Here is a 24906-nt window from a genome sequence, read left to right as displayed (position 1 = left end):
GACTAGGCAAATTGGGATTAAAAACTTCACCTGTATAATTTATTAAGAATAATTCGTTTTCTCCAGCTTTTCAGCTCTAAACTGGCCTCTACCTTTTGTTAAGCTGCTGGGCAGTTTACAAACATTAAAATTTCTACCATCTGATCCTTGGTTGAATCTGCCTTGCTCACACAGCACTACTGGAGAAAGATGTGCGTTTAAATGCAGCACTTTTCCAATTAGTGGCTCATGGGGGAGAAATAAATAAATAAGCAAAAATAACAGTTCCCAGGTGGTTTTGCAGCCTTTCAAATCATATTTTGCTTGCAAATTGCATAAAACATTGAAGGCATTAGCTGTACTTCCTGGGAGGAGAAATAAATTTACAGCATGGTTTAGATTCACATTTACATATAAAATGCATACTCTAAAATTATTTCACAATATATGGACTACATACAGTGGGCTCCTTTTTTACTTTAGATGCTTGGGCAGATATGGTAAGGAGAACTGCTTGCTGCTTTGGGCTACCAAGCAAGAACAGCAAAGGCTTCTGATGATAATACAGAACAATTCTGAGCTATAGCCTGCTCAGCTGAGCCTCAATAACACTCTTGTCACTCAGGGTTTGCTGGAGGTTAAATGCATCTTCTCATAGTGCTTGCTACCATGGGAATCGTGCCCTAGCACTGAAGGTATATTAAGAGGTTGCTCAATTCTCTTATCAGTAGGAGATCGCTCAGGGTCAGGGCTCAGGCTTGCATTGGTTGAGCTGGTCGTTTATTAGATGCATCCATCCCCACCCTTTATGCAGTATTCTGCCTTGAACAGTTTGCACATCTCCAAACACCCATAGCCTCTCCGAGTGGGAGGATGGAATATGACGTACATGTTTTCTATAAGCAGACTTCGCATCTCTATTTTTTGCAAAATCTAGACTTTCCAGGGTGAAGGATTAATCATTAAGAGAGAAAAGTTGCATCTGAGCAGATACAGCATAAAAAATTTAAAAAGGGGAAAACAGTTTTGCTCTGTTCAAAGGAATTTTAATTGCTCTTTGTTATTAATAGTGGCGAGAGCCTTCTTTCTCTCTGTAGCAGGGATTTTCCAGCTGTTTGTTGGCAACGTGGTCCTGAAGTAAGGAGCAGACCTTCAATCAGTTTGTCATTTTTTTGCTGTTCTTAGCCAATTTTTCTCATCAGGATTACGACGTTATTTTTGTGTCATTTATCCTCTGTTATTATTTTTTTCAAATGGAGATGACCTTGTATCAGCTTTGCAAACATTTTGTTTACTTCAGCAACTGCACATTCTAACATTGCTATTTTTTTTTTGAGAATTCCTGGACAGAACTGAAGCTTGCAGAAAAGAAAACCTTCTCTTAGGTAATTTTAGGTAACTAATCCAAAGTGGTTGTATGCTTCTTCTGTTGCTTTATTCCGTGCCTACCATGTGTCATAGAAAAAAAGCATTTCTAGCCATTTGGGTTCATTTACATGCAGACTGGGTTTATTTTCATGTTTTCAAGATTAACGTAAAACTTCTGTAACAATTCCCTGGATGACTGTATCAGCATCAGAAATCTGAAGCCAGAACACAAAAGTGTGATTGCTTAACTGTAGTTGCTTTTGAATGGATCTGTTTCCAGAGACATTTGAAATGACAGAATTAAAAAAACAAAATCCAATAGAAACATCACATACAGTGTCACATGAATTGTGTTATATGTATTAAATATTGTATTAAATATTCCACTGTATATTGTTGCATTTCAGAAGTCCCACACATACTGTATAATGTTGATAATATTGCTAAGCTTAATTCACCTTACCAGGAGAATTAACAGTATGCAATGTTGTTAGCATGTATTTTTTGTGTGCTTTACCAAATCCATACTGTTTTTCAGTGTCGTTCATTAGACACTAGTGTAACAAAGAACTCCCTTAGATACCCCAGCTTCCTATAACTTGGAAACTGGCCCCATCATTGCCTTGAGAACAAGCTGGATTAGTCACATTTCAAGGAACAGCAAATGTGTGTCCCCAGGCAGCTGTCTCACACCCATTGTTTCCTCCATCATGATACACATCTTGCCTGTGGAACATTTGTGACCTGATAGTTACTCCTTTCCTGACCCATTTGACTTTTATAAATTACCTAGAAGAGTCCTTTACAAAAGCAATTTCCTAATTGGTCCCAAATGGAAGTCTGAACCCCTACTGAACCATTAAGAAAAAGCTGCTTTTCCTATGGATATGCACTTGGGGGAAAACATTGGATTAGTATGGACAAAAATGTTTGAGCTGCCCCTCCCATGTGATTAGGAACACAAACAAGTGGTATGTCCTGGTCACTGTCATGTTCTGTAGTACATAGATGATTACATTCTTAATGCTAACCCTCATTTTTAGAAGAAGGGGAAAGGCATACTGAGGGGGAGTATGCATCACCCTACCCCTGTGCATCACCCTACCCCTAATCACATGTGGTGGAAGGAACCAACTCAGAGAGCAGTCACGAACCTACCATAAGATCTGATGGGACAAAAGCCTCAGGCGCAAGGCACTAGGACCCCGTGGGAGCCTCTCTGAGGCTCCCGACGGGGGCAGAAACTGTGCTTCCGGTTTTCTGGAAGCACAGTTTAAAGTGTCGGGGAACCTCACAGAGGTTTCTCCAACGCAGTTGGAGGTTGCACGAGGCTCCATGAGCCTCAGGTGAGGGGGGGCAGATTTCTGTGCAGGAGGGGGGCGGCAGTAGCCTTGGGGGGGGCGCCATTGCGGACCTTTGCCCCGGGCACAGGGCTGGGAGGTCTGCTGCTGTCAGAGATTATTGTCCAAACTGGCCCTGTACACTTATTTCAATGTGTAAGTGTGCCTAATCTTAGTGAAGTAACTTTACAGCTGCCTTATCAAACTCAAACACTGCAGAACCAGATTAGAGAGAGAATTACTTTTAGCTTTGGGGTTTTTTTCGATATTACCTGTATTCATTGGCCTCATTTATTCCTCAGTATCCACCCAATAAACAACTTTTTAGTTTGTTCTATATGGGTGTAGTTGGCAACTCAGTAGCAACCCTACTTGTCAATGCTTAGACACTTGAGTAACATAATTGACCCGAAGAAGAGGTCAGGGGTGAGGTTGGGAAGACCCTTCACTAAGAAAGTGGTTTGCATAGACCTGTGTGTAGCATTTTATCTTCCTGTGTGATCCCTGCTTTGAAGGTGAAATAATCCATAGGGATCTGGTGTCAGTGGTAAATCCCAGAGGAACTGTTTTAGCCAGGACTTGCAGAGCTCTGTGTAAATGGTGGTAGTCAACAGATACCTGAATAAATATCTCACAGCTGGTTTTAGGAGTGTTAAAATGACCCCCCCCATCCCATTTGCAGGTGGTGAAACTGGAAGGCTTTTTGGTGCCTTTTGTGGAGTGACTTAAGAGTGGCAGCAACAGCACTCTTCCTAGAACCTAGTAAATTTTCTCAAATTAATTTTAACCCAGAAATTCTCCCTTCAGAATGATCCTGTGTGATTCAGCAAATGCATTCTGAGATAAAATAGCAGGCAATAGGAGGTATACTACTACTGTGAATCTGACAATATCAGTGAAAAAAGCAAGCCCTGGTTAAAAAAAGAAAGAGAGGCTGGTTTTGTCCACCCTTTCACTGCCTGACCTTACTGCTCTCCCCAAATTGATTTTTGCCTCAGCTCACATCTATATTTCATTTATGGTTCCCAAATTGCATCACTAATAATAGCATTTTGGGAAACTTCGTATTTTAATTTACAGCATGAATTCATTAAAATAATGTTTACTGTTTACTAATAGTTAGCTGTTACCTGTTCATAAGGTGAAAGCAATGTATTCTTTTTTTAACTATTTACTTATTCAGTGTTTCCTGATAACACCTTTTTCCTGTATTGGGACATGTGATGTGCTTGTACACACTTGTATGTGGCGCTGGGTGCCTGCAAGGAGAGCACAACCTAGGCCAGTGCCATAATTTTTGATTGATGGTAAGAGGACTTGGATCCCACAGACCTCAGGAAGGCTACATTTGGTTCATCAGAGCCATCTCCCCACCTCCCCACCCCACATCAGAGCAATCACCCCAGCCGGCTGGTTTGGGAGAAGCCTCATCTCATTTTCACTTATTGGAAAATTCCATGAATGGCTGCACCTTGCTTACTCATCACATTTGAAACTGTGCACAAAAGCCCATATCCTGGGAGCTTCTTGACTTGGAATAGACAGAGTTGTTAGCAACACACAAAATAAAGTCTCCAACCTATCCCTTGCCAACTCCAAGGCTAAATTCAATCAAAGAGTCTATGTTAATTGAAAAACCAGCCTCCTGAGCTAGCTAGAGTTCATTGCCACACCCTCAGTAGGGTACAAACCAATAGAAGCATCATTTAGGGCTGAAGATGCGCAATTAAGAGCCACCACATAACATAAGTAGGCTCCTTGATGAGCTCACCCCACAAAATATTCCATATCTCCCTATGGGAATTTAAGTACAAAGAGCTAGATCCCAAGATCCCATGTGTCTTCATTCTTCCTTCCACACTCTGCCTTACTGTTGGTCATTCATGGGCCTGCTACTACTATACTGCGTGAAGCATCTCCATTTGCTCCGCTACCTGAGAGCCACTGTGCCAAGCTGATATTCAGGACTGGTAATTGACCACTGTCTTTCCTTTCTAGCGTTTTCCTCACTTTCCTTTGGGCAACTAAAAAACTTGCTGCTCAATCACCTGCTAAGCAGGCACCCTTGAGCTCAAAGCCATTGCATCAGCTCGTCTTTGTGGACCTCCTCACAACATGCTCCCTTCTCCTGAGAAAGCATCTTCAGCTTATTTACTTTACTTCCCTCCTTGCTATTAGCTACAAGTACAGCCTAGACTTTGGGTTTGCTTTCAAACCCTTTTCATCTTTTCACCCTGCTTTCATCATCAGATTTCTTGGTCTTGGTGACTTACCACCATACCTCCAGCAATGTACCACATCTGAGTCAGCAGAAATGAAAGGTAACCTTGGTCCTTGACAAAGCCTAGCTGTTGACTCATAAAGCCCCTTTATTTTCCTGTTTTGTGTGCAATCAAACTGACAACCTATGTAGTGTTTCCTATCTTTTGCTAAATCTATTGCATTTTTTTTCTCTCATTTTGATTCGCCCCTTCTGGCTATTATTATTATCTCCACAATAAAAGTTTGTTGCTGCACTTTATTTTTCCTTATGCCTCCCTCTTTCTTGTATGCCAAGCCATTGAGCTGTGCCATTGACCTCTGCACATTGTCCCTGCACATTAAACCAATTTCCCCCATGTCACATGTTATTTGTGTTCAAATAACCTTGGAAAAATGAAATCGCCTTTAAAATGTTGACCTAAGCAATTGAAATCTCATGGTGTATTTTCCTAGTGCTACAACATGGTTTCTGATCTGGGAACATTTACAGCTAGCTGGCTGCATTTTCCAAAGTTCCTCTGCTGTTGTGACAGCTTGAAGGATTTAAAAATGAAACCTGAAATTCTCATGAATTTTAGAAGTGGAAATTTAAACAGCGTTACCCTGTGACTGATTGCTAGGATCTTTGCCAATTAAAGATATTTATACTTGGGTATATAATATCAAAATGTTGTGCTCACTAGGAAAAGCTGAATTCCACAGCCTGCAAGATATATTTGCACATATGTTTGCTTTGCGTAATTAATTTTATATATCAGGAAAAGGAAAAGAGCTTTGCAGAGCACTGCATGTGGGAAATCCTGTTCTGTCTTCTGTCTGTGACTATATACTGCCAACACATTTTTAAGCCTATCTTTTAGTTTTAAAGACTACAAAGAGGTTTTTTAAACAAAAGAAAATGATCTCTGACAGCAGGGTGCTAAATTCTGCAGCAATTTCTGTACTTTCACAGGACTGTTACTAGGTGTGGTCTAAGACATACATAACATGTGCCAAAAGGGAGAAATCTGCACGTTCAGGGACAAGATGCAGTGGCTCATGGCACAATGGAATAGCATGAGAGGAGTAAAGGGGGCAAGGTAAAGTGCGCAAAAATAGATAGCTTTTATTGTGGGGATAAGAACACGATAAATGGAAATGGGAATCGGAAATGAAATTAAATGCATCATACACAACTGTCACTCACAAAACTAGTCCTGAATGTCAGCAGTTTCTGAGTAGAAAGCGAGAGACTTTTCAAAGAGAAGACAGTATATAATGGGGCAAGTAGAGGAGAGAAGAAAGGAGAAGGGCACAACGTAAGGAGATCAGGAGGGGCATAGAAGCTAGAGAAACAGGGAATAAAAGATAAAATTCCTGGAGTCCCACACACGCAGCACATTCACACCAAAGGAGGAAATGACAGAAACACTGAGAGTGCAATCCTAACTTGTACTGGAAACAGGCAGGCCAGCCACTGCAGTCCCAGTAGGGCTACTCGGATCCACACCACCTCTGGAGGTGGCTCAAATCCAAGCAGCCTGGGACTGCCCTGGGCCGCCGAGGAACAGGGTCAGGATCTGGCATAAACGCCGGATCCTGGCCTGGCTTCTGCTCCCCCCCCCCCCGTCTGCCTGGGAATGCCTGCCACCCACCCCAAAATGCCTCCCTCCCACCGCATCCCCACCCTTCCCACACACACCCCCACACCCCTGCATTGGTCAAGCTTGGCCAACACAACTCACCCTCTCCCTGGGGCCTGCAGTGGTGCAGGGAGGTGGGTGCACAGACATGCACCGGCCTATCTCCCAGAAGAGTGGTGCAAAAGTGTTTCATAGCACTTTTGCTACACTCCTAGGCCAGTGCAAGGGACTTGCATCAGCTCAAGTTCATGGTAGGATTGTGCCATGAGTGTGTTATCAATTTGACTGCATGTAGGTCACAGAAAATGGAGCAAGTTTTGTGGACCAGAGCTGCCAAAGGCCAAGGTAACATGGCTATATCATGCAAAGCTTGTGGGACCAGGATGCCAAAACACAGAAATCACCTGGTTCAAAGGTGGGGAGTGTTATATTGTGGGTCCATGCAAATAAAGGAAGGCATAGAGATAACAGCTCAATGCATTTATTCCATCTTCAAAACAGAACCTGGCAATGAAACACAAGGCAAAGACCCCTGGCTTTTATACTCTTTTGTTCTACCCAGATTCCCCATGATTGGTGCTGTTGAAACACTAATTAGAGGGCCAATCGGATGGTAGGATTTCGATCCACCACCTGATTGGCCAGCCATAAGACTGGGCCAATTGGTTATGCAGGATTTCGATCCTGCATAACTTGCATACATAACAGGGAGAAAGGCAGAAAAGGGCTTGAAAAGCAAACCTAGGAGGGCTGAGTGTAGCCTTAGTTGGTTCCAGGGAGAAAAGGAAGGCAAGGAAGCAAAGACTGCTTTCCTGGAGAAAAACTGAGTTGGACCGTGCAGCACCCATGAACAGCAATGTAGAGGTGGAACCTTCAAATCCGTGGGGATCTGTTCCCAGACGCTCTGTGGATATCAAAAATTGCGGTCAATCAAATCAGCTATTTTCTTCCCACCTGGGCTCAGAATATGACTGGAACTTGAACACATATTGTGTTGTGTCTGAAGCCTTTCTGAACCTTGGAGAGGTTGCACACCACCATGTGCGGCTGCTCCCATGCTCAGAATGCCACCCGGAACCTTTAGAACGTGACTTCCAGTTTTCTGCTAAAAACGGAAGTCATGTTAAATGGCTTCAGGCAGCATTTTGAGCCTTGGAGAGGCTGCATGTGGTGGCGCACAGCCTCTACAAAAGCTCAGAAAATCTTCCAGACACAGCCAGAACAAGATTCTGGTCATGTCTGGGAGGTCTGCGGGAGGGGGAATCAGTGGGTCCACATCCGTAGTAAGGCAGTGGATGCTGGATCTGCAGATAAAGGGGCCCCACCGGTATGGTTGTCTCAAAGGAAAGGTACAGGAGAGAAGGAAGGAAAATGTGGGAAAGATGCTGCTTCTGGGTGCCAACTGGTGCAGTGGATCTTGGATAGCAGAAGGGATGGGGTACTTGATGTAGAACCAGTGGCTTATGGTAACTGAGGCTTCCTTGCCCTCATCCAAATGCCACAAGAGTGGTCTCGGTTATGCTTATCTGGCATGTTCACATGCAGACAAATGTGCTCAAAATTGGGTCAAGCAACACTGGAGTCACAGAATCTATACAACTCTCTAACTGTCTACAAAATCCTTTATCATATTATCTATTATACATTTTGTTGGGGGTGCTAAGAAGTTCTGAGATCCTGCTCTGCCCCTTTCTCCTTTTCCTCCCTCTGTGAATGGAAGGAACATATCACTCATGCAAAGGGCCTTTCTTTGTGTGAGCATATATACACAGGCAGCCCTCCTTACCTGCAGATTTGAGACCTGCAGATTTGACTTTCTGTGGGTTCTGAACCTGCAGGGTGGGTCCAACCTGTTTCCCCTGGAAGCAACAGGTGCACAGCTCCTGCTGCCTCCAGAGGGTGTTCTGAGGCCTGTGTGCTGCCTCCACAGTTGCCTCCAGAATGCCGAAAATAGCAACTTCCAGTTTTCAGCTGAAAACTGGAAGTCACAATTTTGGCTTTTTGAGGTTTTACAAGGCCTTCTGAGAGCCAGGGAGGCATCTCACTTCTGAGAAGGCATGTATAGAATTGGCTGTCAATCAAAACAACCTTTCTTGAGGGGTTTATAAACCTACCATGTGCATGTTATGCATCTGTAACTTTCAAAGTGGTATCTAAAAATACTTGAAAAACCAGATATAACTAGTTTGTTGCATCTTGTGCACAGATCCTTCTAAAAATAACACCTTATATTCTTACCCCATCATACACAGCTTGGCCGTGATAGTGTTGTGGAAATCAACAAGATAATTTAACACTTAATTTTAGTACACTCTTGCTAGAAAGTATACTGTGAAACTCTCTAAGGGAATTTCTAATTGCTTCTGTATTACACTTTATTCCAGTGGTTCTCAAACTTTTAGCAGCAGGACCCACCTTTTAGAATGAGAATCTGTCAGGATCCATCAGAAGTTATTCCCAGAAGTGACGTCATCAAGCAGGAAAATTTTTAACAATCCTAGGCTGCAATTCTACCCACACTTACCCTGGAATAAATCCCATTTAATCATTGTTAGAAGCATATACACAATAGCCTGTTAAAAGTATAGATCTGTAACTTTTTCCCAAATGCAGTCACATATCATGGTAGAATCAAGTCTACTATATTAAAAAATAAAATATTGAAACTGGAACCCACCTGAAATTGACTCGCGACCCACCTAGTGGGTCTTGACCCACAGCTTGAAAAACACTGCTCTACTCCATAATTCCAATAGCTAGAATATATAATAAGTTGCTCATTTTCTAAATAATTCAGGGTATTCAAAAATTGAATAACAGCAGAATCTATGCATGTCTACTCAGAAGTAAACTCCATTAGAGTCAATGGGGCTTACTCCCAGGAAAGTGTGGATAGGATTGGGCTGTCAGTCAATTACATGGATAGATTTGTTTCTGAATTCTACCAGATTTCTTCTTAATAATAGGTGGGGAATTTTTTCATATTGGGAAAGATGCAATTTACATAGATAAATGAACTTGGCACATAATTACCCTGGATGAAACTGTACCTGACTGGACAGCACCATGGTTTCACTACCATGAGCTAAGATCATTGTGTACATGATTTTAGGTAAGTTATTTTTGATGGCAGGACTTTACTACCTGGGGAAAGTGCAGGAAATTGTCAGGTGAAGGTGTTCCCTTTTAAATATATAAATGAAAATGAGATCAGGATTCAAACAAAATTTTTTTTAAAACTGCCTTGTTTAATGATCTTTAAATGGTATTACCAGAAGGGTTCTAGTTTAAAAAAAAAAAAAAAAAGCCCTCATGAAGAAAGTCCATGCAAGAATGGCCCACAGAAAACATGCCCTTACCCATACCCTATTCCTAACCCTTTGAATCCTCCCACCCTAAGCCATGTAGGCTTTTCCCAAGTGGACGTTTTTCTGGTTACCTAGAAGAACTTGACTCAACATATTTACCTTCATAACAAATTCATCTCTGTATTATGACTTACATGAAACTTGTGCTCCATGGTAGTATTTTACCTATGTGAGTAAAATAGCATATTGCGTATTGTAAGCTATAAAGTACTTTCTAAGTAGAGAAGTCACGGAGCAATCTACCAAGCGCTCAAAGTACTGGTTGAATATTTGCAAGCAGAATCAAAGCGACCATGAAAGTACCTGCAAAAGTGTGGATTTTGCAAACCCATCAGTTTGTCTAATGGGTGAACCACTGCCATATGTCCCTGTGCCACAGAACCCACTGCGGTACATTTCTGGGTTTGGATCTTGCAACCAATTTCAACCAACCAACACATTTCTTCCCTGAGTGCTGGGCCTTGCCAGTCAGATCCTCACATCTTCACAGTCATCTCACATAGCCTCTGTTTAATTGAACCTCATGATGAGAAGGAATTTCCTATTGCAGAATAATTTATTATACTAACATTCCACTTAGTTCCTAAGCAGAAACTGTCATGTAATCTGTGTACCAAAATATTAACTTGGAGAGATCAGCTCTGAGACAAAAAAGATGTGCTAGTGGTAGCCACTGTCTACGTATAAAGTCAGGTGTAGTGACTTTACAATCAAAAGGCAGGGAATTGCCTGATTGGATCAAGGGCCCACATTGCTCACAGGATTCACCTGGTCAGGCTGACCTGTAAACCTTCACTACCAGTGGCAGTAATAGGGCCCAGTGACATCATTAGGGTTTGCATCACCTGGTGCAGGAGACCAGCACATGCAGAGATTTAATTAACTGTGTCAAGTTGATATATACATTTTTTTTCCAGGAAGTCAATCCAGTGAGTGAGGTTTCTTCCATGCCCCATTCAGATTTACCTGCTACATTTTCAGTACTTCTTATGTGTGAAGGTGTGTGCAATGTATTCTGTTCCCTGTTGACAGATCCTTTAGACTGTGATGCATACAGACTAAGAAGCCTTAAATAGGTTAAGATTCACCATTTTCTGAGGTGTATTTGTCTGGGAATTGCTGGTGGACTCTTCCTTATGAGATTTGCAATGTGTAACATATGTAGAGGAATTACTGAGATATGATGGCTAATGGAACTTTTGTATAGTACAAACACTGTCAGTGTTTGTAACAGTGCTGTTTTGTTTTAAGATAACCACCAGGGATGTGGACAATTCAAGCAAAAGGGTGTTACCACTCCATCTGGGGCTCTGTCATCCTAAGTGGAAGTTAAAAAAAAAAAAAGAACCTGGCTCTTGAAAATTGAAATCAAGATTACAGGTTTGAAATTATTTTGAAACTCCATTGAAATAAATGTGGCTTTATTTATTTTAGACATTTAGTTTTATACATAAACATTACCTGGAATGCATAATGTGTCCTTCTGTTTTTGTTGTTAAATCACTGGGGGTGAGGGGAACTAAGGCAGTTGGACCATATGCCTTTTCTCCAGCTGCATGATTGCCTCTTAACCTTGTTCTATTTTAATTGGAAAAACTGCATCCATTGAAGCTAATGGAAGAATTTTTATCCCATTTAAAATTTCACCCAGGAGTGCAAAATGGATTGGAACCATGGAGGTGCAATGTCCTAAAGCCCTCTTATCCCCCCACTGTGACTTTGCTTCCTTGGTTTCATCCCCTGTTCTGCTACCCAGCTTGCTATTTCCAAAAGGTCACACAGGGTCACATCACATGTTCTGGGCAGTGTCTAAGCTTTGACCCTCTTACACCACCTTTTCATCATAAAATGATGTTCAAGGTGGCTTACATTAAAACAGAAATTAATACAGTAGAATCAAATTTTTTAAAAATGGAACAAACAATAAATGCAGCAGCAATAAAAAATATAATAAAAAACAGATCACATTATTAAAAACAGGTAAAAAAGTATACTATCTGCAAGTTAAAAGCTAGCCACAATAATAATAATAATAATAATAATAATAATAATAACTTATTCCCATTCAAGTGTGTTTAGGATTGCAATATAAACATAATGTGCGGATTATGATGCTATCACAATAACTTCTAACCAAGACTAAAATTTAAGCTAAAGGAGTGTGGTTTGTTTTTAGTACATTGCTGACAAAGGTTCAAGACCTGGCAGATGCCTACTTGTACATGGAATCCCCAGGCATACAGTATGGTAGAAGTAGGGGTAGTGTGCTAGAGCATCGGAAGCAAAGGTGATAGGATGCAATGGCCTGCCTCATCTATCCTGAACATATTTTGCGGTGCTTTGACCTCAGAGAATAAAGGCAAGCAGAACAGATGTGAGAGACTGCTCTTTCCTGGCATGCACAGACAGCCAGATGTCTTTCCACTCTCCTTCCTAAACTCCTGTGGTATGTGCCAGGAGCAAACACAAAGCAATTGGTAGAATATGCCCAAATTAATGTGCTTGAATTGCATAATCAGTAAGCTATTAACATACTATGCAAATGAAGTTGCCCAGATTTACGGAACTGGGACATAGCAACCTTACATTTGTATAAGTTCTTTTAAATGTGGGAGCTGGTGGAGTGCAGTGGACTGAGTTGCGAATCAGAACTTTCCCCGATTCAAATATCACCTTCACATGAGCTCACTGAGCGCACCCTTATGAAAGCCACTCCCTCCAGACCTCAGTTCCTCAGCTGCAGTATGGAGTAATAATATTGTAGTCTTACAATAAGGTAATACTTGTGAAGCACTTTGCACACCCAAAAAAAACAAAAAAACACCCCTATATGCAAATGCTAAGTGTTATTATTAAATTTGATTAAATATAGGTCAGAGAACTGATAGAGGAATTAGAAACTGGAGATGAGGGGACACAAAATGGAATCAATTAATTAATTGCTCAGTTTTCTGACCATCTGTTTCAGAGAGGTAACGGACTTGTTGATTAGCTTTGATTATAAGTTATAAGCAAACTTTTATGGAAAGGAATCTATTAGTTGAGTTTCCGCTGAGTTTTGTTTTATTCAGGCACAAGACCGCTCAACTCTCATTACTTGTTTTGCCTTCATTAAGTACAAAATATTTTTCCCCAAACCTCATCTTTTCATCTACCTCCTTCCCCTTGCTTCTATATTTGATTTGTATATTTGACTGGTCTCTCAGTCAGCCTTGTCCTCCAACTCTCTTCTTCAGCCTCACCAGTTTTGATTGATATCCATTCTATTCTTTGTATAATCTCTTTCATCAGAATTGGTTTAGTCAAGGTGCCTCTTCTTAATCCTCATTCTTCCAGCTCTGTGTACTACTGTCGATTCTACAATCTTCACAATCATTTTCTTGGGCTCCTAAGAAATTGTTGTCTCCTAATTCTCCTATTTCCCCCTTCTGTCTTCTTCCAAACCATGTGTTCCTTGTCCATCCACTCTAAGACTGGGTCCTTATTCTATTTTTTTTACCTTTGCCCTCTCCCTTTGTGTATTAATCCTGTGTTCTCATAGTTTCTGCTACCACGTTTCTCTTGGCTTCACTCATTAAGCATTTATATTCCCAGTCAGTTTCAAGTCATATCTGAATACTTGACTGGCTCATCACATGACACATACTCCTGTGACACTCAAATACACTATATTATTTGCATGGGGGTTTTTTTAAACCCCTTAGCAATAGGATTTGACGTCATAATTTCTTTACATAACACAAGCTATGGCCTTGGGATTTAGGGCTATGAACAATTAACATGGTTGTCTTTATAGCACAGAAATATATATTTTTTAAATGTTATAACCTTTTCTTTCTTCTTACAATGAGCGTGACTAATGTTCTTTAAATGGGAATTTGTACTTTGTGAAGAGCGTTAGCATACGCTGCAGTGTAGGTAAGTGAAGGAAAATGTGTCTTTGTTAGGGACCTAGAGATGGAGGTTCTCCATTTTCTGCATTTGCAAAATGCAGGTCAACATAAAAGGATTCTGAAATAAGTAGATAGTGTCCTTATTTCACTTCTGAATAGGCCCATTATTGCAATATCTTTGACAGGGATAGCTGCTCTCCCCTTCCAAATCCTTTCTACACAGCAGGAATCAAGAGGGACATTGTGACTTATCTGAATGTTAAGAGGCTGAAAAGCTTTACAAGATTCATTGTAATCTGTTAGGGGATGCATGCAGAAAAGAGACACAGATTTAGAGTTTGCTGTAAAAATGAACACATAGAGAGAGGAACTGCCAGCTTGTTAGGTTTCGGATAAATTTTCAAGCAAAATTAATTTAAAAATAATATTTGATCCCAGTTCCAAAACCAAAAGCCTTTCTCATAAGCAAAGAAGCATGAAAATATGTATCTTCAGTGCATTTGGCCTGCGGTATTGTACTTTAATAAATAGCACTGCTCCTCTTCAGATTATCTCTGATGTTACAAATAAACAAGCTGACATCAAAAGAACCCAAAATACCATGTTGTCTTAGAGAGTAAAGGCCCTTCTCTGTTACATAGGAAAAGACATGGTTGCCACTTTATTTCAAGTTGGCTTGTTAGTGGTTAGATCTTATAGGCTACTAGACCCTGACCCTATTGCTGGTTAGCCCTGCTTTGGGTGTCAGAAAAATGCTATAAAGCACTTTTCAATACCCAGAGAGTAAGTGGCGCCAGCAGGCAGTCCTGAGCCGTTCTGTGGCTGAGCCGCAGTGGCCACTAGGGCAGGTAAGTGTTGCTCTGAGCGGCGGGGAGGTGGGAGGACAGTGTTCCAGAAGCAGGGAGGGAATGCTTTGGGACAGGGGAGTATGGGGAAGGGCTGGTTCAGGCCTGGAAGGAGAGCAGGGATGGCAGAACAGACCTCAGCTGTATCCTAAATCCCTTCCCAAGTCTGAAAGCCCTACATGAGGCTGCTCGGTTCTGCACCAGCTAAATAGCTTCCCATTGGGATGCTACACAGGGTAAGGGAACAAATATTCCCTTGCCCCTAGGTGACTTCCAACCTGCTCAAATAAAATGCTGGGTACATCGTGGGCCCGGTGGCCCTGCTATGCCAGCATTGGATAGGATTGGGCTGTCCATCTCCTACAATTAGATTTCATACTGTAAGATTTTAGAAGTAGGCAACTTCAGAATGCCAGATGCAGGGGAGGGCATTAGGATGCAGGTTGTGTCTTGTTTTGTGTGCTCCCTGAAGCATTTGGTGGGCCACTGTGAGATACAGGAAGCTGGACTAGATGGGCCTTTGGCCTGATCCAGCAGGGCTCTTCTCATGTTCTTATCTTCTCATAGGGGATGCTGATGGATTAATAGGGGAGTGGTATGGTAAGATGGGCAGTGATGATAAGAGCTATGGCCACATCAACCTTTTCCACATGACTTGCTGCTGTGTTTTTTTAATTAATAAGTAAACATACATGAACATATATAATATTAGGGGTCAGTTCCACAAACATTACGCAGATATATTCAGAAATGGTTTCCAAATCTCATCAAATCTATCAAGAGATAAATGATTTCTGAAAGAAATAAGTTCAAATATAGAAAGAGTCCTTAAATCTTCAATCCAGTATAAATACGCGGGTGGGGATTTGTCTTTCCAAGCTTTGAGAATATGATGTTTTGCAACCATTAACGCACAAAGGTTCCACCTATGTTGACCTTCTGACAGCCTCCAAACAGATGGCAAGTAATTCAATAATATATTTATATCAATGAATTCTAATGTTTGGTCTGTTACCCTCTTAATACTGCTTGCAACCTGTAGCCAAAAGGGTTGGATCACACAGTACACAATCAGAACATGTGAGTAAATGTAACTTCATTCCCACCGCACCAACTTGCTGCTGTGTTTAAACTTTACCAAAGTGGGAATGGAACTGTTTGGTACCCTGCCTTTCTGGAATACAGTGATGCCTCGCAAGACAAATGCCTCGCGTAATGAAAAACTTGCAAGATGAAAGCGTTTTGTGATTTTTTTGGTGACTCACAAGACAAATTTTTCTATGGCCGTGCTTCACAAGACAAATTTTTTTGCTTTTTTTTTGTTTGTTTTAAATTGCGCTTTGCAAGACTAAAATTTCGCAATACGAAACGACTCGTGGAACGAATTAATTTCGTCTTGCGAGGCACCACTGTATATCCAAAGTAGCTCACCATCAGTTAAGAAAATACTATCATCTTGTGATACAAATGCTTAAAAATATCATGCTACCCCAATAATACTAAGGGAGCAGTATCAAAACAGATGGAGTAAAAAAAACAACAATCTAAAAATGCCCCTCTAAAAGCAGACAAGGAAGACACACACCTGCTCCCTTGTCAGACTATTCTAGTTCTTGGGTGGCACAGCTGAGACTCTCGCTCCCCCCCTTGCTGCATCTTCAGGGGGTGTGTGCATGCATGCCTACATACCCTAGCAGGGAGGTGGATAGTGGAATTTGGAGGAGAGCAACAGATTAGCTTGTGTTGCCTTTGTTGATTGTATACAGGTCCAAACATTTTATACACTGATTTTTTTAAATCCACGGATTAGACTCAACACTGATGGCCACTGCAGATAAGGACCCTGCCGATCCCTGGGGAAGAGGAAAATACCTATCTCCCTTCTAAAAACCACTTTCTAGGGAATCAGGGCCCACTCCTAAAGTCGCTCAGCGCCTGCACTGAGGCCTAGCACTGGTGCTGGCTGCCGTAAACATGCCATAAAGCAGGTTTATGGCACCCGGTTAAGGAGTGCTGGTGCTGAGCCAGTCGGGCTCTGGGCCCAGCACCAGCAAGAAGAGAACATGCCCGCTACTGGGGGTAAGTGCAACTGCCGAGTGGCCTGTGGTGGGTAGGGAGAGAGTGGGGTGGGGAAGGAACTGGGGCAGAAGGGAGGAATTGGTGGAGCTGTACTCCTCCGTATCCTGAACTCTATGTCGGGCCTTCTGGCCTGACATGGAGTCTCTCAAGTCTGCACTGGAAAAATAGCTAGTGAAAACTTGAGAAGTCCCATTGTGGGGCTTGGAGCTTTCCCCAAGTCCCCTTCCCCCAAGGAGACCTCTGGCTGCTTCCCGGCACCCGCTGGATACAGCAGTAACTGCTTTGGTACTGCTGCACCAGTGGGTGACAGGAAGCTCAGGACTGGGCTGTCAGTCAGGGAGTCAGACTATTAGAACTGCTACTTTCAGCTCACTCAGAGGCAAAATGCCATGTGCCCCTTGACCACAGCCCACTGAAGAATAGAAGGCGGGAGTGATGAATCACTTCCGCATTCCACTCTCCAGTGAGCCAAGGCGAAGGGAGGGGCCACTCCTCCTAGAGCGAGCTGAAAACAGCAGCCCCAATTGACTGCCTCACTGACTTGCATTTTGTTTTAACTGCTTTTTTTAAAAACAGTTTTTGTTATCTGTGGGGAGTCCCAGAAGCAAACCCCAGCAGATACTGAGACACAACTGTTTGCTCATTTCTTCAAATCATATGTCTGAGTTGCACTGTTATGGAAAGGTTTGTTTGCTTCATTTGTTTTCCACAGACCTTTGAAAAACAGGGTAAAGAAGCAGTATCTATTCTAAACAATTGTACGGTAACCATAAATGAATGTTTGTACATTCTTAAAACTTGTATAATGCTTTCTATAATAGCTTCTCAAAACATGTTCAGTTTGTAATTTATGTGAATGATAGGAAAACAAACAGCATAGAAATACTGCTTGACCAAAACAGTTGATATCACTTACAGCAGCATTTCTCAACGTTTGTCTCCCACTGTACTACTTTGCATGGTCCACGTATTGGAAGTACCACTGTAAGTAACTGGCGATGATGTCATTACCAGTTACTTCCAGATTGGAAAGCCAGAAGCAACGCGACAAACATAGAAAGAAGCTCAGGAGGATTTTTCTGAGCATATAGAAAGTGCACGCTGGAGATTTGCCTGTCAAGCCAAGCATACTACTGCTGCTTGTTGCGTTGCATTGCTGGTCTCGCTAGGGGGCATTAGGGATCCTGTGAGTACTACCAGAGACCACCTGAAGTACCACTGATGGTACAAGTACCACTGGTTGAGAAACACTGACTTAGGGCCCAATCCTATCCAACGTTGCAGCATTGATGCAGTCATGCCAACAGGGGGTGTACCACATCCTGCTGTGGGATGGCAGTCATGGAGGCCTCCTCAATGTAAGGGAACATTTGTTCCAGCCTTGGGGTTGCATTGCGGCTGCATCGGTGCGGGAAAGTTGGATAGGATTAGGTTCTTAGAGCTCCCCAGGTTTCCTAAAGATATTTTGAAATATTAATGGTTTTGAAAGAAATTCCAGCTACGCTAATATACTTCAATTATTCTAAACTTTCTGAACACTTTTCCCCCTTTTTTCAGACTATTAAGAGCCCAGTCCCTGGAATGGTATTACAATAATGTGAAAAGTCGCTTCAAGCGTTTTGGAAGTGCTAAAGTCCTGAAGAATTTGTACAGGAAACATCAACTGGAGACTGGAGCTTGTTCTGACATACTAGGTATAGTTGACATTCTTATCTGTCTTTAGATATGCCATCATTTCATAGCAAAACTATATGTTATGAAAAGTTTGCTGTTTGTGTTTCTGTGTTTTATTTATTGTACATAGTGGTTGTTTTGTGTGTGTGTGTGTGTGTGTGTGTGTGAGAGAGAGAGAGAGAGAGAGAGATGGTTTGGGATCATGGAATGGGAGATCTCATTATGATCTCAATCTAGATCTTCCTCACATTGTATCTTTTACCCCCTCCCCCCCCCGGAATGATCCCATACACACCAATGGGATTATCCTTCCTGGGGGGAAATATCAACCTATTGTGGGGAGTCTAAGCTGAACTGAAAGACTGAAGTTCCCCTTTACCCTTGCTGAAATCCTGATCTGAATTGGGGCAATGGGAATGGGTGTGTGGTAGTTGATGTTTAGCCAAAAGAAACCAAACACAGAGGCCAAACGATATGTTTAATGTAACATGTAGCTTTAAACCTTAGAGAGTGACAGTCAGTGAGGTCAATGAGTTAGATCAGGGGTCTCTAAATCCCGGCCCAGGGGCCATTTACGGCCCACGGAGAGCCTCTATCCAACCCACGACCAGCCTCTGATCCCTTGAGAGCCTCTGGCCCAGTTGACCAAACACAACCAGAGTTGTGCTTGTGGGGTGGGGGAATGGGGGTCCATTTAAGTGTATGCTGTATTTTTTGGGCTGTGTTGGCGCTTGGAGAAATCCAGAACATTTGAGCCCATTCATTCACTCATCTAAGTTCCAATGTATTTATTTAAATTTTATATTTAATTTTTTTCTGCCAGCCCGCAACACTGTGCCAGGTATTTGATGCGGCCCTTTGGCCAAAAAGGTTAGAGACCCTTGAGTTAGATGAACCAATGGTACTGACCAAGTCATATATTCACCTGTATTCTACCATGGAACCAGTTTTTCAAAAGATCCCCAGGCATTTGTTGTTTCTGTCCACTGTTTATTCTGGGTGGGATGGTGGAGGATGGACATGGCAGGAAGAAACATCTCTGACCTCTTGGCCCTCATATACTGCTGAAGGATAGGAAAGACAGAACTGTCTGGCAGCTATGAAGGACTGGATATTGGCTAATAAACAGAAGCTTAATCCAGGCAAGACGGCAATGCTGTTAGTTGGCAAGAGAGCTGATTTGGGAGTGGGTTTACAGTCTGTTCTGGTTGGGGGTGGACTCCACTGGAAGCTTCATAGGCTATGTGGTTATTGAACCCACCCTTGAACCTGGAGATGAAGGCAGTGGCTGCAGCCCAAAGTGTTATTGTCCAGTTTCAATTGGTGCACCAGCTATGACCCTGCCTGAAGAAAGTCAATCTGGCTACAGAGATCCATGCCTTTGTCACACCTCATCTGAACTATTATAGTGCACTCTACTTGGGGTGGCCTTAGAAGACTGTATGGAAACTTCAACAGCTATAGAATGTAGCAGCCAGGGTACTTTTTGGTGCATATTGCAGTTTTCAACCTTTTTCATCTTGTGACTCACTGATAAGGCACTAAAATTGTCAAGGCGCACCATCTGTTTTCTGACAATTGACAAGGCACACCATGTTGCTGGGGAGGGGGGCTCACATCTCCCAATGGCCCTACTGATAAATAACACTTTCCCCCAAGCTCTCATGGCACACCTGTGGACCATTCGCAGCACACTAGTTGATAATTGCTGGCTGAAAATGACACCTGCACTCTGTGATTTGCCCTGGCTTCTTCAGGGTGCTGGTTATGATCCATACAGTCTTATATGCCTTCGGATCTGGATACCTGAAGGACCTTCTCCTTCTACATAAACCTGCCCACCATTGAATTTGTCATCTGGAACTCTGCTCTGCATCAGACTGCTTAGGGAGGCATGGTTGGTGAGAATATATAACAGGAGCTTTTCAGTAGCAGCTTCCCAGTTGTAGCTTCCCTTGCCCAAAGGGCACAGCTAAGCCCTACATTATCCACCTCTAACTGAGTGTTGAACACTCTTTTTGTTGTTTGGTCTTTTCTTCATTTGTTTTTGACTCGCTGTCTTCTGCATTTGTTTTAAGTTTAATTTAATTATGTTATGAAAGCAACTACCTTGATGACCCCTTAAATTGGGTGGAGCGGCAGGCTATAAATATTTTAAATAAATACAGCCAGAGACTGGAGGGGGCTGGGCACTTCACTTCCTGTCTGATTAGTGTACCCCCCTTTCCTTCTCCTTAGGTATGATGGAGAAATTGCTAGTAGTAGTAGTTCTGTAACTCTGTTTAGAAGTTTGGTCACTGTGGACAGTTGGGATAGTCGCCAAAATGACGGTGTAAGCGTAAGCATGCCAGCAAGCCAAAGATGGGCAAGTCCAGCCTGCCTTGATTTGAATCAAGTCACAAGTTTCCGCCCCTTTAACTCTACTTGAAAACCAGTCCTAATGGTTTTCTTAAACCAGACTTTCCAAGTTGCCCAGAGAGTTTTGGGAATTCTAAAAGACTCAAGTTCTGAGTCTGAAACAGTAAGCCAAGGCTCTGCAGGGGAAAAAATGGAGCTGTTGCCGGTGTGTGTGTGTGTGTGTGTCAGAGTTCTCTTTCTACACTGATGTCCCGTCCCATCCTATCAGTAAACAAAAGCCATGCTGTTCTCAAATGAAAGCAGCAGTGCAGAATGTGCTGATTGGTTCCTTCTGTACAATCCCCACCCACAATGAAACTCACCCTCCTTCACATCACAGTCATGGGTGGACCTACAGGGAGGGAGAGAGGATGCATCCCAGCTCAGCAAGGCAGGGAGAGGACAGGGGCAGCATGAGAGAGTGAGGGGACAGAAGCATCCATCTGTGAGGCTTGTTCTTTCCCCCTCCCTCCCCCAGAGACACAAAATCAGGACATTTCCTCTGTCCAACAAAGAGTCAGAGGGGCAAGAAGAAGCACCTCCCTCCCCCATGTACTGGACACATGTAGCACCCAGCTAGTTACTTCTGCAACCCGATACTCTTAAAACCAAACAAAAAAAATTAACCATTTCCCTCCACCCCCAGCCCCTGTCTCTGCCTCCTCGCGTACTGGTTGCTGCTGCTTGTGCAGATCTGAATACCTAGCTTCCGAATCACCGTACAAGGTCTTTTGGGTAACATGGAAGCGGCGCAACATCAGAGTACACAAGCAGCACCCCCAAGCTGTGTTTGGGCTACTCTAGTAGTCCAAATCCATTGCACTTTCTGATTCAGTCACCCCAGACTTGAGTGTGTGTCTGAGTCATTGACATATGTGACTCAAGTCTGCATGAGTCCGTGAAAAACACATTTTTGTGAATTTGACTCAAGTTCCCATCCCTGCAGCAAGCTATGCCCTCACACCAATGAGGGCCACACTCATTTCTAGCCTCACTCCTTGGATACATTTGTCTCTAGAAGCAAACACTGAGAGATCTTCCTCAGAATTCAGAACACTGTTCATCCTGCATTACAAATTATGGGGAGGATCTCTCCCCAGATATGGCTTTTTTCCTCAGCAGACAAGAGTGGAAGTCAGAGCTACTTCACACATCAGTACCAGGGGTAGGGCTTGGTGGAAAATTTCCATTTGCACGGTAACCTTTTACACAGAATTTCTGAATAAAGCTTAAGACTACATCCATGGAAGAAAACTGGCTTCTTCACCGTACAGATAAGGAACCACCTCAGATTTGTGAGAGCTAGTGTTGGTTTCAAATAAATAACTCCTCTCTTTATTGTTGCTATTAATCTTGCATTTTTCTTGTCTTGCTGTGCCTGAAAGATCGCCCCCTTGTTCCATTTGATACAGGAGCAGATTTAAATGTTGTTTTTACATAAAATGAGACCATTTAAAATTCCATGGTCTATTTCAAGTCCAAAATGTCACATTCAAAGTGAGCCCTCTATACTAGTATTCAGTCTGCAATCTCTGCTTATTGTTGACTTCATGCTTTCCCTCTTTTACTTCAGCAGGCATTATCTGAATCCAGGGATTATCCCAGCATGAGAAATGCCTCCTCTGAAATAAATATCTTAGATGAAAACTAGAGGTTCTAACAGTGAAATGTCTTCGTGGTAGGGATATTTCACTGCTGCCTCTTGCTCAAATTGCTGAGGACTTTGGAAGAATGGCCACATTTTAAGAGAACCTTTATCCTGATGTTACACAGGTATACATCACTTAACAATGGGGATACGTTCTCCAAAACCCGTCATTAAGTGCATTTGTCATTGTCCAAATGGCAGCCAGGTAGTGCTCCAGAATGCCTTGTGGCAGCCGGGTAACATCACAGAATGCCTCGCAACAGCCAGTACACAACAAGAAAGTCTGGTGGCGCCACAGGGCGCCTACCACAACCCTCCAAAAATTGGGCCGCAACTTACCAAAAATCAGGTCACAGCCCTCAGTTTGTGAACCACAACTCCACTGTCGTATACACGGTCAGTTGTTGACCAACACATTGTTCTGTGGCGCATACCAGTATATGACATTGGAAAGTGGTAATAACAATGATGTCCTTTTTGAACAGAAATTGGAAGCTTCTGTGAGGGAACCATAGAAAATGAAGGAAGCATTTGTGGTAGTGACTCTACATTTTACAGACAGACTGAAGGTAATTCTGTTCAAATTCTGTGTGTGTATGCATGTGTATGTATTTTACTATAATGTTGTTACAGATCAAATTGTTGGATGAAACAATTGAATGGTTGTGACTCTGGACGACTTGTGTGCCTAAAGGTTTCACAGCTCAGGCTTGTAAACAGCCAGTTTCTTACTCCTCTGTGACATATTGTTTCCAGATGAGCAGGTAGGAAAGTGCTAGTAAACTGTGTAAGAATGGGTTCTTTCATTCTCAGACAACTGACTTGGGTCCCAATCCTATCCAGGTCATGCCAACAGAGCATGTACTGCATTCTGCAGTTGGGGGGGGCAGTCAGGGAGGACTCATCAAGGTAAGAGAACATTTGTTCCTTTTCCTCAGGGCTGCATTGCAGCTGCATCAGAGCTGGAACATTGGATAGTATTAGGCCCTTACTCTGCAAGTGTAGGCAGCCTAGTGAACATTTTTGTGGGTTTGTACCTATTGTGGAATTTTGTTTGCAAACCTGCTATGGAATCTCAGTCACCTTTCAGGCAAATGCTTCAGGGAGCTACTGGAAGGCCTCAGAGGCTCATATGTCCCTGCAGCCTATTTTGCATCTCTTCGAATGTTTTTTCGCTCATGTATCACGTCAATTAACCGTATAAAAGTATCTAACCTGCTTGTGGCAAATGTTCCTTCTGAAATAGCCAGCTAATGTCTGAAAGGTTCTCTGTGTATACAGTACATATGTTTAGTATAGATGGTGCTTTTTGTCCAATATAAGCAATTTCCAATATGTTGAAAATAGGGGGTTGTAACTGGTGGCCCAATTCTCTAATTTCACAATCCATTTTTGGTGCTTCAAAGATCAGTCCTAATGCTTGCCACATGAGTATAACACCAGGGTATGGGCTTACATAGTGCCATATTGCACTGTTGTCTATGTGAAGAGGATGAGTTCTGGATTTTCCCAGATGAAGACTGAGGCTATTCTGTCCTGCTTGCCATAGCTAGAATGTCACAGTATGTATGACATCTCACATCATTGCAACAGTTGGTATCATTTCTGATTTAATACAACCAAATGAAATTTCATAAATTTTCAGTGTATTTATTTATTTATTTTTTAAAAAATTGTATCCTGCCTTTCCTATGCCAAAGCAAATACCCAAGGCAGCTTACAAAGCTCCATGATAAATGTACAATGTATCACAACAATAAGTAAAAAAAAAAAAATCAAAGCATTAAAACATTAATTTTAACATTGAACATAAGAGCATTAACAAAATAAAACAAAGCAAAACCAATACACAGTGTTGAGCCATGGGGGGAAACGATAGTGATATGCTGGTGCAGAATGGCCTTCAGTTGGAAGTCAGTGACAAATGACTGAAGGGCCGACCAAAGCAGCACTAGCTTGACATGCTACCCAGTGACATGAAAATCACCTAACTACACCCGAACCCAGCTCGCAACCAAGAGAAATGGCGACTCCAATCCAAAATAGCAGACCTCACTACCACACAGGACAAATGCTAAAGAAGAAGAAGAGCCATTGGGGGAAAACAAATTGTTCCAGGGTAGCAGTCAAGTCAGTCACCCATCAACCAAATGCCAGACGAAACACGTATGTTCTGAGACCTCACCGAAAAGCCATGAAAAGTACAATAATGAGCTCTCCAAACAGTTGAACCTGTATAGCAGTGGTTCTTATACATTTAGCACCGGGACCCACTTTTTAAAATGTGAATCTGTCAGGACCCACTGGAAATGATGTCATGATTGGAAGTGACATCATCAAGCAGGAAAACTTTTAACAATCCTGTGCTACAACTCTGCCCACGCTTACCCAGGAGTAAGCCCCATTTACTATCATTGTTAAAAGAACATAC

The 24906-nt window shown here is 42.4% G+C and overlaps 1 protein-coding gene across 1 annotated transcript in view; it reads left to right on the top strand.

Annotated features, from left to right (window-relative positions):
- Positions 1-24906, top strand: part of MYRIP (myosin VIIA and Rab interacting protein) — a 212961-nt gene that overhangs the window by 125744 nt on the left and 62311 nt on the right. Inside the window, 2 exon segments of the mRNA XM_066628618.1 lie at positions 18314-18471; positions 22961-23044. Of these exon segments, the coding sequence (XP_066484715.1) occupies positions 18314-18471; positions 22961-23044 (242 nt within the window).

This window comes from Tiliqua scincoides, chromosome 5, assembly GCF_035046505.1.
Source record: "Tiliqua scincoides isolate rTilSci1 chromosome 5, rTilSci1.hap2, whole genome shotgun sequence".
Taxonomy (NCBI): domain Eukaryota; kingdom Metazoa; phylum Chordata; class Lepidosauria; order Squamata; family Scincidae; genus Tiliqua; species Tiliqua scincoides.
This window is presented reverse-complemented; position numbering and strand designations above follow the sequence as displayed.